The sequence below is a fragment of the Nerophis ophidion genome, linkage group LG18 (genome assembly GCF_033978795.1).
Source record: "Nerophis ophidion isolate RoL-2023_Sa linkage group LG18, RoL_Noph_v1.0, whole genome shotgun sequence".
NCBI lineage: Eukaryota > Metazoa > Chordata > Actinopteri > Syngnathiformes > Syngnathidae > Nerophis > Nerophis ophidion.
Window position 1 is genome coordinate 26235414 of NC_084628.1, and position 19648 is coordinate 26255061.

Genomic DNA, 19648 nt, shown 5'->3' on the forward strand with positions numbered 1-19648 from the left:
ATTCTCTGAGCGTTTTGATGATATTATGGACCGTACATGGTGAAATCCTTAAATTCCTTGGTTGAGAAATGTTGTTCTTAAACAATTTGCTCAGGCATTTGTTGACAAAGTGATGACCCTTGCCCCATCCTTGTTTGTGAATGACTGAACATTTCATGGAAGCTACTTTCATACGCAATCATGACACCCACCTGTTACCAATTAGGCTGTTCACCTGTGGGATGTTCCAAATAATTGTTTGATGAGCATTCCTCAACTTTCTCAGTCTTTTTTGCCACTTGTGCCAGCTTTTTTGAAACATGTTACAGACATGAAATTCCAAATGAGCTAATATTTGCAAAAGATAACGTTTTCCAGTGTGAACATTAAATATATTGTCTTTGCAGTCTATTCAATCGAATATAAGTTGAAAATGATTTGCAGATCATTGTATTCTGTTATTTAACATTTCTGACTTCACTGGTTTTGGGTTTTGTACAATGGATGCAAATATGTAAAACATTTTTGTTGTGTTGCGGTGAAAGGTCAGCACGAAATGTGTCGCCTTCTGACTCACATGGGGTTTCCTCGGGAGAAGCACTCCAGTTTGAAGTAGTGTCCCTCCTGGGGGATGCTCATGGAATGTCTGATGTCCACACGAGGAGCGTCTGCAAAAACCAACGCAGCGGTGAGTTTGTCACAGATTGGACGGCTATCTTTGATGCTAATCATTTACCTAATCGCTAATCCTCGCTCACACCTGTAATCTCACTTACTGCTCGCTGCTTATCTGCCACATAATCCATCTTTGTGTGCGTATGAATGTGTGTGTGTGTGTGTCCTCACAGTGGACCTCCAGGACTTCGGTGGTCATGTAGGGGTTGTTGAGAGAGCCGTGCTCCACCATGCAGGTGTAGGCCACGCCGTCGTCCCCTCGCTGCACCTGGAAGGACAAGCTGCTCGTCACCACGAAGGATTTCCCCCTGGGCGTGACCTCCATGGAACCTGAGGACATCAAATGTCATTAAAATAATAATAATGGTTGTATGAATTATATTGCAACAAACAAAAAACTTGAAATTACGAGAATTCACACTACAATTATTTCGGTAGAGTATATTTTAATACATCCATCCATCTTCTTTCGCTTATCCGAGGTCGGGTCGCGGGGGCAGCAGCCTAAGCAGGGAAGCCCAGCCACTTCGTCCAGCTCCTCCCGGGAGATCCCGAGGCGTTCCCGGGCATTCCAACATGATTGGTCTTTTACATAAAAAGTCTTCGAGCTGCTCTTTGTCTGATCCCTCACCTAGGACCTGTTTGTCTTGGGAGAGCCACCAGACAACATAGCTCCTAGGATCATTGGGACACGCAAACTCCTCTTCCACAATAAGGTGGCAGCTCAGAGAGGAGTATTTTTATTTAATTTTTTTTTTTTTTTTTGTCAAAGTGTCTATGAGGAGCGGCCTGTAAGAAGGCTGAAATGGCATGGGGCCCTCCCCGGATAGAAAATTCAGATAAGTGCTACTAGCTGAAAGACAGCAAAAAAAAAAAAGAAGCTGTAAATATATTTTAAACCATAATTTGTTTATATTTTAAACCATAACATAGTTTAAAATATATTATTTTATACCATATTATACTAAAATATAATTTGGTTTAAAATATATTATTTTAAACCAAATTATATTTTAGTATAATATGGTTTAAAATAGCTTTGTTCTCATATGAATACATTGATAATATTTCATATTTTTTATTCCAGGTCTTAGTTGCAAATAAATCCCAATTTAGTTTTCAAACAATGCACAAATAAAAAAATAAATACATGAATATATAAATAAATAAAAGGATGAATTAAAAACACTGATAGATGCTATGGTTTACTTTTTATACTTTACTTTTTTAATTTAATATTACAGTATTTTTGTCCATGGTGAAATCATTTAAACTCAATTTATTAATGCATTTTAAAAACTTTTGTCACAAAGAAAAAAAAAACATTATTCTGGTACTTCTAACACATAAAAGATTACACACATTTTATTTTAAATATTGTTATATTATTTTATTTAAAAAATTCTCACTTTGTCATTTAACTTTTTTTTTTAAATCACAAAACTTAAAAATGGCTTTAAAAGTTACCAATCTTAAAACATCACAAATATCAAATGTTTCTTACAGAAAGTTTGCAACTACACTTCATCACTGATTTTTACTACAACTTATTTGTTTTTATTTTACACTTTTACATTTTTATTTTTAATAGGAATTGTGTGAATGTATTATATTTCATACACATGATGTAATTGTATTAGCAATTTCTAAATAAAACATGTTTTTGTTTCAACAAAATAAATCCAACCCCCAAATTTGAACATACAAAAAATACAATACAAAAATATTATGAAGCTTAGGTCTGAATTTTACAAGGAAATAAGTATGATTTTTACAAGAATGAAGGCAAAAACCTTGAATTTAAAAATTTTTTTTTTAATGAGGGTAGTTTTAATTTTAGTAAAATTATCACAATTTTCAATGAATAAAAAAAGAAACTATTTGGAAGTTGAGTCTGAATGTAACAAGTAAAAAACAGTATTTAAAAAAAAAAATTGAAATAGAAAAAAACAAAACGATACAAAAATACAAAATTTTACGATAAAAAAAAAATTGACCGCACGAGACAGAAGGCAAAATATTATGAAGCTTGATAGGAATATTACAAAGAAAAAAAGTCAGAATTTTAGAGGAATAAAATCTGAAAAAATACGAGTCTAAAGTGGGAATTTTATAAGGAAACAATATTATGACGCTAGTCTTAATATTACAAGAAAAATTATCATAATTTTCAATTTAAAAAACGGAAACAAGCTTCAAGTGCCGATTTTTACAAGAATAAAGGCAAAAACATTGAATTTTATTTAAAAAAAAAGTTTTATGAGGGTAGTTTTAGAGAACAATCATCAAAATGTTCAATTAAAAAAAGGGAATGAGTTTGAATCGGAATCTGAATGTTACAAGTAAAAAAAGACTATTTTACAAGAAAATATTAAATATTAGTAAACATTTTATGCTAAAAAAACTGACCACACAAGAAAAATGGCAAAATATTACAAAGCTTGATTGTGAATATTACAAGGAAAAAAGTCTGAATTTTACATGAATAAAAGCAGAAACAATACGAGACTAAAATGGGAATTTTACAAGAAAAAAATATTACGAGGCAAGTCTAAACGTTACAAGTAAAATTATAATTTTCGATGAAAAAAAAAAAGGAAACAAGTTTGAAGTTAAGACTGAATATTATAAGTAAAAAAAAAGACTATTTTACAAGAAAACATTTTCAATATTATGAGACTAAAATGAAATGTTACAAAGATAAAGTTGAAATTTTATGCAAACAATAATCGACCACACAAAAAAGAAGGCTAACTATTATGAAGCTTAAGTGTGAATATTACAAGAAAAAAAAGTTGAATTTTACAAGAATACAAGCAGAAAAAATAAGAGACTAAAGTCTGAATTTTACAAGAATAAAAACAGGAAAATACGGGACTAAAATGGGAATTTTACAATAAAAAAATATTATGAAGCTAGTCCTAATTTTACAAGTAAAATTATCGTAAAATCTATGAAAAAAAAGGAAACAAGTTAGAAGTTGAGTCTGAATATTACAAGTAAAAAAAGACTATTTTACAAGAAAACATTTTCAATGTCACGAGACTAAAATGAAATGTTACAAAAATAAAATTGAATTTTTTTGCTAAAATAATTGATCACACAAAAAAGAAGGCAACAATATCATGAAGCTTAAGTGTGAATATTACAAGGAAACAAGGCTGAATTATACAAGAATAAAAGCAGGAAAAATACGAGACTAATGTGGGAATTTTATAAGAAAAAAATATGAGGCGAGTCTTAAATTTACAAGAAAAAATATAATTTTCAACGAAAAAAAAAGGAAACTAGTGTGAAATTGAGTCTGAATATTATGATTTAAAAAAAGACTATTTTTTATAAGGTAAAATGTTTAATATAAAATTATATAAAAATAAAGTTGAAAGGTTATGCTAAAAAAATCGACCACATGAGAAAGAAGGCAAAAATATTATGTTACTTAAGTGTGAATATTACAAAGAAAAAGTCAAAATTTAACAAAGAAAACAGTCTTATTAGAAACCTTTGCATAATTTTCCAAGAAAAAAAGTAAACAAGATTGAAGTTGAGTCTGAATATTATAAGGTACACGGAAGAAGAAAAAAAGCGAAATATTATGAGACTAAAATGAAATATTACAAACATGAAGTTGAATTTTTACATTAAAAAGTATCAAACAAAGAAAGGCAAAAATATGATGAAGCTGAAGTGTGAATATTAATAAAGTGCTGTGCTTATAAACCACCATGCTGACATGGAAATGTGTCAGGAAGATACGCAAATGAACCAATCAATCAATTAGTATCTAATCAGTTTGTTTTAGCACAAACCATGCACCAAATTAAATTCTAGTTTGATTAAAAAGGTACAAAATTGTTTCACATTAATTAAAAATGTGGAAATGAGGGAGGGCGATGGGGGGGATTTAGGGGCCCACTTTATCCAGGTTCAGCCCTGGGTGCCCGTAATAAAAATGAAAGGTTAGTGTGTCACTTTCGAATGACGGCTGCACAAAAAAGGCGCAAGGTGTCACCCGAGATGGACAGCTTCTCTTCAGGAATCGAACGCGTGCGCCGTGTCAATAAGACGGCTGCACATCCGTCAATCATGGAGGATATAGACTGGAGTCACTTTGAAGCGAAGAGCGTCAAAAACTAAAATGTTTCTTCAATACCTCCTTGTGTTTTTAAAATAAAAGTGAAGAAACAACAAAATAAAACTTGGATGGATGCATAGAAAATATATAATAATCAAAGTATAATAAACATAACGTGTTTTTTGTACAACCACGTCGGCAACAATTATTATCAATATCAACACAATTCTGATATGGATGAAAATGTACAGCCATATAAAATATGAAATGTATATATAAAATCCAAGTTTTTTGTTTTAATATTGTAACTTCAGTCTCATAAAAAAATTACATTTGATTTTTAATATATACACTTAAGTTTTGAATGATTTTCTTTTTTCTTGTAATATTTTGATACTTTAGATTTTTTTTCCTTTTTAATTTGGAAAATTATGATATTTCTTCTTGTATTATTAAGTATTTTTCACCATAATAATTGTTATATTCTGACATTAGCTTCATAATATTAAACATTTTCCATTAAAATATATATATTTGTTTCGTAATTTTCAGACTTTTGCCAAACTTAGTTTTGATTGAAGATTTTATTGCAATATTCAGACTTAAGTTTTGATTTTATTTATTTAGAAAATTATGATTTTTTTTCTTGTAATAAGTATTTTCCACCATAATAATTTATTGTAATATTCTGACATTAGCTTTATATTAAAATGTTTCTAGAAAAATTTATATATTTGTTTTGTAATATTCTGACGTTTTGTCAAACTTAGTTTTTATTGAAGATTTTATTGTAATATTCAGACTTGTTTTTTTTTGTGTGTGAAATTTATGATATTTCTTCTTGTAATATTATGTATTTTTCACCATAATTTATTTTAACAATCAGACTTTAGCTTCATAATATTTTTATTTTTTCATAAAAAAATAAAATAAAATGTTTTTGTAATATTCTGACTTTATTTTTAATTTTTTTGGTTTTATTTTTGTAAAGTTCAGACATTTTTTTTAAGTAATATTCAAACTTAATTTTCAAAATCTTGGAAAATTACACTTAAGTCCCACAATATTTCATATTTATTTTAAATCACAATTAACACTTATAATATTGTTTGTTGTTGACATAAACCGAACATATCAGAACAAAAAATACAATCTTCTATAGTTTGTATTTCTGAGTAAGTATTACGGAGAATTACTAAATACTACTTAATACATGTTTTTAATCGGTTAAACTCACTATAGTTAATATTCTTGAGTAAGTATTACTTTGTGCACTTAAAATGTGTTTTAGATGGTACAACTTACTGTGGTTGGTATTTCTGAGTAAGTATTACGGAGTAGTACTTTATACTACTTAAGAGGTGTTTTAGATGGTACAACTTACTGTAGTTGGTATTTCCGAGATTTACTTAGTATACTTAATACGTGTTTTAGTTGCTGTAACTTACTGTACATGGCATTCCTGAGTACGCTTTACTGAGTAATATTTTTTACTACTTCATACGTGTTTTAGATAGTATAACTTACTGTAGTTGATTTTTCTAAGTATTACTGACTAGCCCTCTATGCTACTTAATACGTGTTTTAGATAGTATAACTTACTTTAGTTGGTATTTTTGAGTATTACTAACTAGTACTTCATACTACTTAATACGTGTTTTAGATAGTATAACTTACTTTACTTGGTATTTCTGAGTAAGTATTACAGAGTAGTATTTTATACTATTTAATATGTTTTATAAGGCATAACCTACTGTAGATGGTATTCCTGAGTAAGTATTACTGAGTATTACTTTATACTACTTAGTACGTGTTTTAGATGGTACAACTTACTGTAGTTGGTATTTCTGAGATTTACTTAGTATACTAAATACGTGTTTTAGTTGGTGTAACTTACTGTACTTGGTTTTTCTGAGTAAGTTTTTACGGAGTAGTACTTTATACTACTTAATACGTGTTTTAGATGGTAGAACTTACTGTACTTGGTATATCTGAGTTGGTTATACTAAATACTACTTTATACTACTTAGTACGTGTTTTAGATGGTACAACTTACCGTAATTGATTTTTCTGTGTAAGTATTACTGAGTAGTACTTTATACTACTTAGTACATAGTTTACATGGTATAACTTATTGTGATTGGTATTTCTGAGTAAGTATTACTGAGTAGTACTTTATACTACTTATTACCTGTTTTAGATGGTACAACTTACTGTAGTTGGTTTTTCTGAGTAAGTATTACTGAGTAGTACTTTATACTACTTTTTAATAAGCGTTTTAGATGGTATAACTAACTGTAGATGGTATTTCTGAGTAAGTATTACTGAGTAGTACTTTATACTACTTTTTAATAAGCGTTTTAGATGGTATAACTAACTGTAGATGGTATTTCTGAGTAAGTATTACTGAGTAGTACTTTATACTACTTAGTACCTGTTTTAGATGGTACAACTTACTGTAGTTGGTTTAAAAAAGGCGTACCTTGTACTTCCTCGTCGTTCCTGAACCACCTGAGGTGGGCGGCAGGCTTGCTGCCCGAGGTGGTGCAAGTGAGAGTGATGACATTGCCCTCCAAGGCGGGTCGAGTGAAGCCGGTGATCTCGGGCCGCTGTGGTACACCTGGCAGGAAAATATATCATTCATACAGAGTGTGAGAGTCAACATGTTATTCATTCGTCAGCAGTTGTCATTGGACCTGAGATGAGGGCTCGGCATTCCTGTAGCTCTGCATGCGCTATAAAATAGTTGTGTCGGTGTGAAAGTCCTGTGTGTTGTATTGTTGTTCACAACCAACTCATTGGCGCTTTTATGATGACTCAGCCGGTTTCTATTTAGCCACATTACAACATTGGTTGTGTTTTACAATATAGATTACAACATTGATTGTGTTGTACAATATAGATTACAACATTGGTTGTGTTGTACAATGTAGATTACAACGTTGGTTGTGTTGTTCACAACCAACTCATTGGCGCTTTTATGATGACTCAGCCGGTTTCTATTTAGCCACATTACAACATTGGTTGTGTTTTACAATATAGATTACAACATTGATTGTGTTGTACAATATAGATTACAACATTGGTTGTGTTGTACAATGTAGATTACAACGTTGGTTGTGTTGTACAATATAGATTACAACGTTGGTTGTGTTGTACAATATAGATTACAACGTTGGTTGTGTTGTACAATATACATGACAACATTGGTTGTGTTGTACAATATAGATTACAACGATGGTTGTGTTGTACAATATACATGACTGCTTATTTCAGCAACACAATGCCACACCACGTGTTACAACAGTGTGACTTCATAGAAAAACAATCCAGGTACTACACTGGCCTGCCTATAGTCCAGACCTGTCTCTCACTGAAAATTTTGAAGCTAAAAATACGACAACAGAGACCACGGACTGTTGAACAATTTAAGCTGTACATCAAGCAAGAAAGGGAAATAATTCCACCTGAAAAACTTCAAAAATGTCTCTCCTCAGTTCCCAAACGTTTATTGAGTGTTGTAAAAAGAAAAGGTGATGTAACACAGTGGTGAACATGCCCTTTCCCAACTACTTTGGCAAGTGTTGCAGCCATGAAATTCTAAATTAATAATTATTTGAAAAAACAAATATCTTGTCTTTGTAGTGCATTCAATTGAATATGGGTTGGAAAGGATTTGCAAATCATTGTATTCCGTTTATATTTACATCCAACACAATTTCCCAACTCCGATGGAAACGGGGTTTGTAGACTGCAGCTTTGGTTGTGTTGTACAATATAGATTACAACATTGGTTGTGTTGTACAATGTAGATTACAAAATTGGTTGTGTTGTACAATGTAAATTACAGCATTGGTTGTGTTGTACAATATAGTTTACAACAATGCTTGTGTTGTAAAATATAGATTATAGCATTGGTTGTGTTGTACAATATAGTTTACAACAATGCTTGTGTTGTACAATGTAAATTACAGCATTGGTTGTGTTGTACAATATACTTACCACATTAGTTTTGTTGTACAATGTAGATTACAAAATTGGTTGTGTTTGCAATATAGATTACAACATTGGTTGTGTTTGCAATACAGATTACAACAGGTGTGTTGTACATTGGTTGGGTTTTACAATATATAACACAACATTGGTTGTGTTCAGTATAGATTACAACATTAGTTGCGCTGTACAATATAGATCACAACATTGGTTGTGTTGTAAAATACAGATTACAACATTGGTTGTGTCGTACAATATAGATTACAACATTGGTTGTGACATACAATATAGATTACAACAATGCTTGTGTTGTACAATGTAGATTACAGCATTGGTTGTGTTGTACAATGTACTTACCACATTAGTTGTGTTGTAAAATGTAGATTATAGCATTGGTTGTGTTGTACAATATAGAATACCACATTAAATCTATAATTTGTACAATACAGATTACCACATTAGTTGGGTTGAACAATATAGATTACAACATTGGTTGTGTTGTACAATATAGTTTACAACAATGGTTGTGTTGTACAATGTAAATTACAGCATTGGTTGTGTTGTACAATATACTTACCACATTAGTTTTGTTGTACAATGTAGATTACAAAATTGGTTGTGTTTGCAATATAGATTACAACATTGGTTGTGTTTGCAATACAGATTACAACAGTTGTGTTGTACATTGGTTGGGTTTTACAATATATAATACAACATTGGTTGTGTTCATTATAGATTACAACATTAGTTGTGCTGTACAATATAGATCACAACATTGGTTGTGACATACAATATAGATTACAACAATGCTTGTGTTGTACAATGTATATTACAGCATTGGTTGTGTTGTACAATGTACTTACCACATTAGTTGTGTTGTAAAATGTAGATTATAGCATTGGTTGTGTTGTACAATGTAGAATACCACATTAAATCTATCATTGTACAATACAGATTACCACATTAGTTGGGTTGTAAAATATAGATTACAACATTGGTTGTGTTGTACAATATAGATTACAACGTTGGTTGTGTTGTACAATATAGTTTACAACGTTGGTTGTGTTGTATAATATAGATTACAACATTGGTTGTGCTGTACAATATACATTACAACATTGGTTGTGTTGTACAATATAGATTACAACGGTGGTTGTGTTGTACAATATACATGACAACATTGGTTGTGTTGTACAATATAGTTACAACATTAGTTGTGTTGTACAATGTAGATTACAGCATTGCTTGTGTTGTACAATATAGATTACCAGATTAGTTGGGTTGTACAATATAGATTACCACATCAGTTGGGTTGTACAATATAGATTAAAACATTGGTTGTGTTGTACAATATAGATTACAATGTTGGTTGTGCTTTACAATATACATTACAACATGGTTGTGTTGTACAATGTAGATTACAACATTGGTAGTGTTGTATAATATAGGTTACAAAATTAGTTGTGTTGTACAATATAGATTACCACATTGGTTGTGTTGTACAGAATATATTACAACATTGGTTGTGTTGTACAACATAGATTACAACATTGGTTGTGTTGTACAATATAGATTACAACGTTGGTTGTAACCCGTTCCCATATGAGTTGGAAATTGTGTTAGACGTAAATATAAACGGAATACAATGATTTGCAAATTCTTTCAAACAACTATTCAGTTGAATACAGCTACAAAGACAACATATTTGATGTTAAAACTCATAACATATTTTTTTTTGCAAATAATCATTAACTTTGAATTTGCATGCAGCAACACGTGCCAGAAGTAGTTGGGAAAGGGCATGTTCACCTCTGTGTTATATCACCTTTTCTTTTAACAACACTCCAATAAACCTTTAGGAAACTGAGGAACACATTTTTGAAGCTTTTCAGGTTGATTTTTTCCCATTCTTGTTTTATGTGTACAGCTTAAGTTGTTCAACAGTCCGGGGGGTCTCCGTTTTGTTTTTTTAGGCTTCATATTGCGCCACACATTTTCAATGGGAGACAGGTCTGGACTACAGGCAGGCCAGTCTAAGTACCCGCACTCTTTTACTATGAAGCCACACTTGCTGTAACACGTGACTTGGCATTGTCTTTGCTGAAATAAGCAAGGGTGTCCATGATAATGTTGCTTGGATGAAAACATATGTTGTTCCAAAACCTGTGTGACCTTTCAGCATTAATGGTGCCTTCACAGATGTGTAAATTACCTCATGCCTTGGGCACTAGATGCACACCCCATAACATCACATATGCTGGCTTTTGAACTTTGCACATAGAACAATCCTGATTGTTATTGCCTCTTTGGTCCGGAGTAACACCACGTCCACGATTTTCCAAACATAATTTGAAATGTGGACTCGGCCAGACGGAAAAGTGTTCTGTGGTCTGGCGAGTCCACATTTCAAATTATGTTTGGAAAATGTGGACGTGGTGTACTCCGGACCAAAGAGGCAATAACAATCAGGATTGTTCTATGTGCAAAGTTCAAAAGCCAGCATCTGTGATGTTATGGGGGTGCATTAGTGCCCAAGGCATGGGTAATTTACACATCTGTGAAGGCACCATTAATGCTGAAAGGTCCACACAGGTTTTGGAACAACATATGTTTTCATCCAAGCAACATTATCATGGACACCCTTGCTTATTTCAGCAAGACAATGCCAAGTCACGTGTTACAGCAGTGTGGCTTCATAGTAAAAGAGTGCGGGTACTAGACTGGCCTGCCTGTAGTCCAGACCTGTCTCCCATTGAAAATGTGTGGCGCAATATGAAGCCTAAAAAAACAAAACGGAGACCCCGGACTGTTGAACAACTTAAGCTGTACATAAAACAAGAATGGGAAAAAATTCCACCTGAAAAGCTTCAAAAATGTGTCTCCTCAGTTCCTAAAGGTTTATTGAGTGTTGTTAAAAGAAAAGGTGATATAACACAGTGGTGAACATGCCCTTTCCCAACTACTTTGGCACGTGTTGCAGCCATGAAATTCAAAGTTAATTATTATTTGCAAACAATTTATGAGTTTTAACATCAAATATCTTGTCTTTGTAGTGTATTCAACTGACTGTTGTTTGAAAAGAATTTGCAAATCATTGTATTCCGTTTATATTTACATCTAACACAATTTCCCAACTCATATGGAAACGGGGTTTGTAGATTACAGCATGGTTATGTTGCACAATATAGATTACAACACGGTTGTGTTGAACAATATAAATTACAACATTGGTTGTGTTGTACACTATAGATTACAACATTAGTTGTGTTATACAATATAGATTACAACATCAGTTGTGTTGAACAATATAGATTGCAACATCGGTTGTGTTGAACAATGTAGATGGCAACATCGGTTGTGTTGTAAAATATAGATTGCAACATCGGTTGTGTTGTAAAATATAGATTACAACATTGGTTGTGTTGAACAATATAGATTACAACACCGTTGTGTTGAACAATATAGATTGCAACATTGCAACATTGGTTGCGTTGTACAATATAAATTACAATATTGGTTGTGTTGTACACTATGGATTAAAACATTAGTTGTGTTGTACAATATAGATTACAACATCAGTTGTGTTGAACAATATAGATTGCAACATCGGTTGTGTTGTACAATATAGATTGCAACATCGGTTGTGTTGTACAATATAGATTGCAACATCGGTTGTGTTGTAAAATATAAATTACAACATCGGTTGTGGTGTACAAATAGATTACAACACGGGTTGTGTTGAACAATATAAATTGCAACATCGGTTGTGTTGTACAATATAGATTGCAACATCGGTTGTGTTGTACAATATTGATGACAACATCGGTTGTGTTGTACAAAATAAGATTACAACATTGTTTGTGTTGTACAATATAGATTACAACATTGGTTGTGTTGTACAATATGGATCACAACATTGGTTGTGTTGAACAATATAAATTGCAACATCGGTTCAGTTGTACAATATAGATTGCAACATCGGTTGTGTTGTACAATATAGATTACAACATCGGTTTTGTTGTACAATATAGATTACAACATCGGTTGTGTTGTACAATATAGATTACAACATTGGTTGTGTCGTACAATATAGATTACAACATTGGTTGTGTTGTACAATATAGATTACAACATCGGTTGTGGTGAACAATATAAACTGCAGCCTTGGTTGTGTTGTACAATATAGATTACAACATTGGTTGTGTTGAACTATATAGATTAATCCTACTTTGCCTGCTTTCTTGCAAAATGTTATTTTTTTTCTTTGTAACATTCATACTTAAGTTTCAAAAGGGTTTCCTTTTTTCCTTGGAAAATTATGAAAATGTTTCTTGTAATTTCATGACGAGCCTTGCAATAAATATTTTCTTGTGAAATTTCGACTTTAGTCTCTTTTTAGTCTTTTTCCTTGGAAAATTCAGATTTTAGTGTGATAATATTTTGCCTTTTAACTTGCATGATAAATTTTTGTAGTGTAAAATTTTAACTTGATTTTTGTAAGATGTCATTTTTAGTCTAGTAACATTTAGCTTTTTTTCTTGTAAAATTGTTTTTTTTCTTGTAATATTCAGAATCAATATTAATATTGTTTTGTCTTTTTGTAAAACTAAAACTTCTATGATTTTGTAATATTCAGACTTAAACTTACAAATATTTGACTTTTTTACTTGGTAGATTAATGATTTTATTATGCCTAATATATCTGCAGTTTCATTATATTTTGTATTTTTACTTGCATAGTAAGTTTTCTTAATGTAAAATTTGAACTTGATTTTTCTAACATGTAATTTTTAGTCTTGTGATATTAAGCTTTTTTTCCCTTCTAAAATTACGTTTTTTTCCCCTCTGTAATAATTAGACTCAACTTTAAACTTGATTTTTACAATTTTTTGGGATAATTTTTTTAATATTAAGACTAACCTATAATATTTTTCCTTTTTACATGCGTGATAAAAAAATGTTTGCGTAAAATATTAACTAGATTTTTTTAACTGTCATTTTTAGTCTTGTAATTATCTTGTTTCCCCCCCAGTAAAATTATGTTTTTTTTCTCTTGTAATATTCAAATTTCAAAATTGTTTTTTTTTTTTACATGGAAAATGTAGATTTTTTTTTTTGTAATATCAACACTAACCTATACCAATTGGTCTTTTTACTTGCATGACAACATTTTTTAGCGTAAAAATTCAACTTGATTGATGTCATTTTTAGTCTCGTGATATTTAACTTTTTGTTGTAAAAAAAATATTTTTCCCCTTGTAAAATTCAAACTCAAATTCAAACTTGTTTGAATCTTTTGGGGGGAAAACTTAGATATTTTTTTGTAATACTGAGACCAACCTATAATAATTTGCCTTTTTACTTGCGTGATAATTGTTCTTACCGTAAAATTTTAACTTGATTTTTCTAACATGTCATTTTTAGTTTCCTATTATTGAGCTTTTTTTCTTGAAAAATTATGTGTTTTTTGTACCTTGTAATATTAAGACTCAATCATCAAAATTGTTTGCATTTTTTATTGGAAAATGTATTTATCATTTTTTTTATATTAAAACTAACCTAAAATATTTTGCCTTTTTTAGCTGGCAACTTCAAATTTTAATTTCTGTAAAATTCAGATTTGAGGTTCCCAAAGTGTTGTATTTTTCTTGTAAAATTAAAAATGTTTTGAATTATTTTTTTCTTTCTCCTTTTTTCAGACTTTAACTTCAAAACATTTTGCCTTTTTCCCCCTGACAGAATTCAGATTTTATTCTTGCAATAAAATATTGCTAATTCCTAAAATGTTGCCTTTTTCTTCTAAAATTAAAACTTTTTTTTTATTAATTTTTTCTTTCTCCTTTTTTCTGACTTTAACTTCAAAACATTTTGCCTTTTTCCCCCTGACGGAATTCAGATTTTATTCTTGCCATAAAATATTGTTAATCCCTAAAATGTTGCCTTTTTCTTGTAAAATAAAAACTTTTTTGTATTATTTTTTTCTTTCTCCTTTTTTCGAACTTTAACTTCAAAACATTTTGCCTTTTTCCCCCTGACAGAATTCAGATTTTATTCCTGCAATAAAATATTGCTAATTCCTAAAATGTTGCCTTTTTCTTCTAAAATTAAAACTTTTTTTGTATTAATTTTTTCTTTCTCCTTTTTTCTGACTTTAACTTCAAAACATTTTGCCTTTTTCCCCCTGACGGAATTCAGATTTTATTCTTGCCATAAAATATTGTTAATTCCTAAAATGTTGCCTTTTTCTTGTAAAATAAAAACTTTTTTGTATTATTTTTTTCTTTTTCCTTTTTTCGAACTTTAACTTCAAAACATTTTGCCTTTTTCCCCAAACAGAATTCAGATTTTATTCTTGCAATGAAATATTGCTAATTCCTAAAATGTTGCCTTTTTCTTGTCAAATTAAAACTTTTTTTGTATTATTTTTTTCTTTCTCCTTTTTTCGAACTTTAACTTCAAAACATTTTGCCTTTTTCCCCCTGACAGAATTCAGATTTTATTCTTGCAATAAAATATTGCTAATTCCTAAAATGTTGCCTTTTTCTTGTAAAATTAAAACTTTTTTTGTATTATATTTTCTTTCTCCTTTTTTCGGACTTTAACTTCAAAACATTTTGCCTTTTCCCCCCTGACAGAATCCTGACTTTATTCTTGCAATAAAATATTATCAGTCTCATGATATTTTGTCTTAATTTTTTGCAAAATGATGACTAGTCATATTTTTTTCCCTAAAGTAAACAGTTTGTTATCAGGGAAAAAAATAAAACGAAAGCATTCATTTTGGTGAAAATCTGGATAAAAGTACGTTATTTGGCCGGTGACTCAACAGATCCAGCAGAGGGCGCTAGCATGCGTCTGCACAGCGCACGCTAGCGCCACCTGCAGGACGGCAGTGGCAAAAAGGGGTGCGCTGACCTAAGACGGTGAGGAAGGCCTTGGTGGTTCTGACGGGCATGGTGAAGAGCGAGCACGTGTACTGGCCCTCGTCCGCCAGGCTCACGTTGCTGATGCGGATGGTCAGTTCCTGCCAGGAGGCACGCACCAACTCGATCCGGTTGTCGCGCAGAGCTGCAAGAGGAACCACAGCGTAAACAACAACAAAATGCAAGCAGAAATATTTCAAAAAGAGTTCAACATTTGTTGATTTTCACTCTTTCAGCGTTGCCATGGCAACGTAGCTGACACTATTACACGTCGTGCAAAAAGATCTTTAAAAACTGCCATCTCAATTCCACTAACATTAAAAATGAAAACAACAGGGTTCTTGCTCCATACATCAAATAAAATGATAAATACAATATTTTCTTAAAATACAATCCAACCAAAACAATCAAATTCATTCATTATAACTGCACTTAAGTGTAGAATACATGTATAACGTATTTATATTATTCATATATTATACAGTGGGGCAAAAAAGTATTTAGTCAGCCACCGATTGTGCAAGTTCTCCCACTTAAAATGATGACAGATGTCTGTAATTTTCATCATAGGTACACTTCAACTGTGAGAGACAGAATGTGAAAAAAAAAATCCAGGATTTCACATTGTAGGAATTTCTAAGAATTTATTTGTAAATTATGGTGGAAAATAAGTATTTGGTCAACCATTCAAAACTCTCACTGATGGAAGGAGGTTTTGGCTCAAAATCTCACGATACATGGCCCCATTCATTCTTTCCTTAACACGGATCAGTCGTCCTGTCCCCTTAGCATAAAAACAGCCCCAAAGCATGATGTTTCCACCCCCATGCTTCACAGTAGGTTTGGTGGTCTTGGGATGCAACTCAGTATTCTTCTTCCTCCAAACACGACAAGTTTTATACCAAAAAGTTTTATTTTGGTTTCATCTGACCACATGACATTCTCCCAAGCCTCTGTTGTATCATCCATGTATCCATTTTGGTATAAACTCAACTCGTCGTGTTTGGAGGAAGAACAATACTGAGTTGCATCCCAAGAACACCACACCTACTGTGAAGCATGGGGGTGGAAACGTCTATGTGAATTCCTGGAATTTTTTTCACATTCTGTCTCTCACAGTTGAAGTGTACCTATGATGAAAATTACAGACCTCTGTCATCATTTCAAGTGGGAGAACTTGCACAATCGGTGGCTGACTAAATACTTTTTTGCCCCACTGTATATATATTATATTAGTTATTATTATTATTGTCTATTGTGAGCAAACTGTGGTGCTGAATTTCCCCCAGGGATCAATAAAGTACTTTATATTCTATTCTATCTGTAATTATCAAATAAAATGAAAAAACATAAAAAATATATTGCAGTTTAAGAAATTACTGCTACAAAATGTGAAAAAAAAACATGTTAAAATATGACCCCTAACCTAAGTATTTTTTTTTAAATAACAGAAAAACACTTTTGGTTTTATTATTAAAAAATTCCAAAATATATATATTTTTTTTAATTAAGAAAACAATGTAAAAATGTTCACGCTTTTTAAAAAATACTGTATGGCCGAAACAATAAAAGGCATTAATAAAAATTCATAGCTAATCTGTGACTATTTTGGCAAAATATCTAATTACATTTTTCATTTTAAAAAACATATTAAAAAAAAAACAGATTTGATGACACACATGAATAGGTGGAGAGATACTGTAAATAAAATGATTATAGATATTATTTGTGATACAATCTTAAAGGCTCTTAACTGGAAAAGGTGCTCTTTGAAATGTAAACAACATAAAGGCATAAAAAACAACAACAAACATATGCATCTTAATGCAACATGATTACATTTAAAAAAACAATAACAAGTTATATGACCTGATCTGATATTTGAAAAAGTTGACATTTCAAATACAATTCTGTTTGAGGATTCAATTTGACCAGAAACATGGCCCTGCTTGTTGCCATGGTTACCTCAGGTAAAACCATGTTGTTATTTTCATTAATGTTATTGTTTTTAATATTGTTGTTATTTTTATTATTGACATTGTTGTTGTTGTTATTAATATTGTTACAATTTATCATTATTATGATTATTGTTGTTATTTTTAGTATTTTATTATTCTTATTATTGTTGTTTTTATTATTTTTTTATTTGTATTATTATTTGTATTATTGTCATGGTTATTATTATTATTGTAATTTTTGTATTGTTATTATTGTTGTTTTTATGAGTATTGTTATTTTTATTATTGTTATGGTTATTATTATTGTTGTTTTTATTTTAATTATTTTTTTATTATTGTTATTATTATCATTGTTTCTTATTATTGTTGTTATCATTATTGTTGCCTTTGAGTGAACAACAGATACAAAGTGAGCCATTATGCGTTAAAGATGTTATTGATGTTGACCACACACACACACACACACACACACACACACACACACTTTAGCATGTGTGCTCGAGCAGATGGGTTAGAGTCCGAGGCAAACGTCAGCGCGTGACAAAGATTGTTTTCGCGAGCACTGGAGAAAATGGATGCGATGAAAAGGTTTGTTTCCCCTAAAAGCCGCCGTCTTTCATGGCGCTCGCAGGAGGAATAAATCTGCTGACCTTGTAGCGGCGTAGGCCTCGCTGCTTATTGCACACCACATTTCACACATGGCTGTCTCGCCAAGGCTGCCTCTGATCGCTAAAACCCACAACAACGTTCTCCTCAGCTTACTTGCTGCCCGCTCATGCTAACTAATCTTGTAGCTCATGTGTGATGCCAACTCGTATTTATGCTAACTCATGTTTGATGTTAACTCATGTGTGATGCTAACTCATTTTTGATGCTAACTCATTTTTGATGTTAACTCATGTGTGATGCTAACTCATTTTTGATGCTAACTCATGTTTGATGTTAACTCATGTGTGGTGCTAACTTGTATTTATGCTAACTCATGTTTGATGTTAACTCATGTGTGATGCTAACTCATTTTTGATGCTAACTCATGTTTGATGTTAACTCATGTGTGATGCTAACTCGTATTTATGCTAACTCATGTTTGATGTTAACTCATGTGTGATGCTAACTCATTTTTGATGCTAACTCATGTTTGATGTTAACTCATGTGTGATGCTAACTCATTTTTGATGCCAACTCATGTTTGATGTTAACTCATGTGTGATGCTAACTTATTTTTGATGCTAACTCATGTTTGATGTTAACTCATGTGTGATGCTAACTCATTTTTGATGCTAACTCATGTTTGATGTTAACTCATCTGTGATGCTAACTCATTTTTGATGCTAACTCATGTTTGATGTTAACTCATCTGTGATGCTAACTCATGTTTGATGTTAACTCATGTGTGATGCTAACTCATTTTTGATGCTAACTCATGTTTGATGTTAACTCATGTCAATCAATCAATCAATCAATGTTTATTTATATAGCCCCAAATCACAAATGTCTCAAAGGACTGCACAAATCATTACGACTACAACATCCTCGGAAGAACCCACAAAAGGGCAAGGAAAACTCACACCCAGTGGGCAGGGAGAATTCATATCCAGTGGGACGCAAGTGACAATGCTGACTATGAGAAACCTTGGAGAGGACCTCACATTGTGTGATGCTACCTCATTTTTGATGCTAACTCATGTTTGATGTTAACTCATCTGTGATGCTAACTCATTTTTGATGCTAACTCATGTTTGATGTTAACTCATGTGTGATGCTAACTCATGTTTGATGTTAACTCATGTGTGATGCTAACTCATTTTTGATGTTAACTCATGTGTGATGCTAACTCATGTGTGATGCTAACTAATTTTTGATGCTAACTCATGTTTGATGATTACTCATGTGTGATGATAACTAATTGTTGATGCTAACTCATGTTTGATGCTAACTCAAGTGTAATGCTAACTCATGTTTGATGTTAACTCATGTGTGATGCTAACTAATTTTTGATGTTAACTCATGTTTGATGTTAACTCATGTGTGATGCTAACTCATGT

General features: G+C 31.6%; 1 protein-coding gene across 2 annotated transcripts in view; it reads right to left on the reverse strand.

Moving 5' to 3' along the window:
* LOC133537038 (cell adhesion molecule 2-like) overlaps positions 1-19648 on the reverse strand; it is a 272500-nt gene that overhangs the window by 15890 nt on the left and 236962 nt on the right. For both annotated transcript variants that reach the window (XM_061877859.1, XM_061877858.1), the window contains 4 exons: positions 15638-15790; positions 7212-7349; positions 826-984; positions 557-647 (listed from right to left, as the gene is read on the reverse strand). In XM_061877859.1, coding sequence (XP_061733843.1) covers positions 557-647; positions 826-984; positions 7212-7349; positions 15638-15790 — 541 coding nt within the window. The remainder of the gene's footprint in view (positions 1-556; positions 648-825; positions 985-7211; positions 7350-15637; positions 15791-19648) is intronic.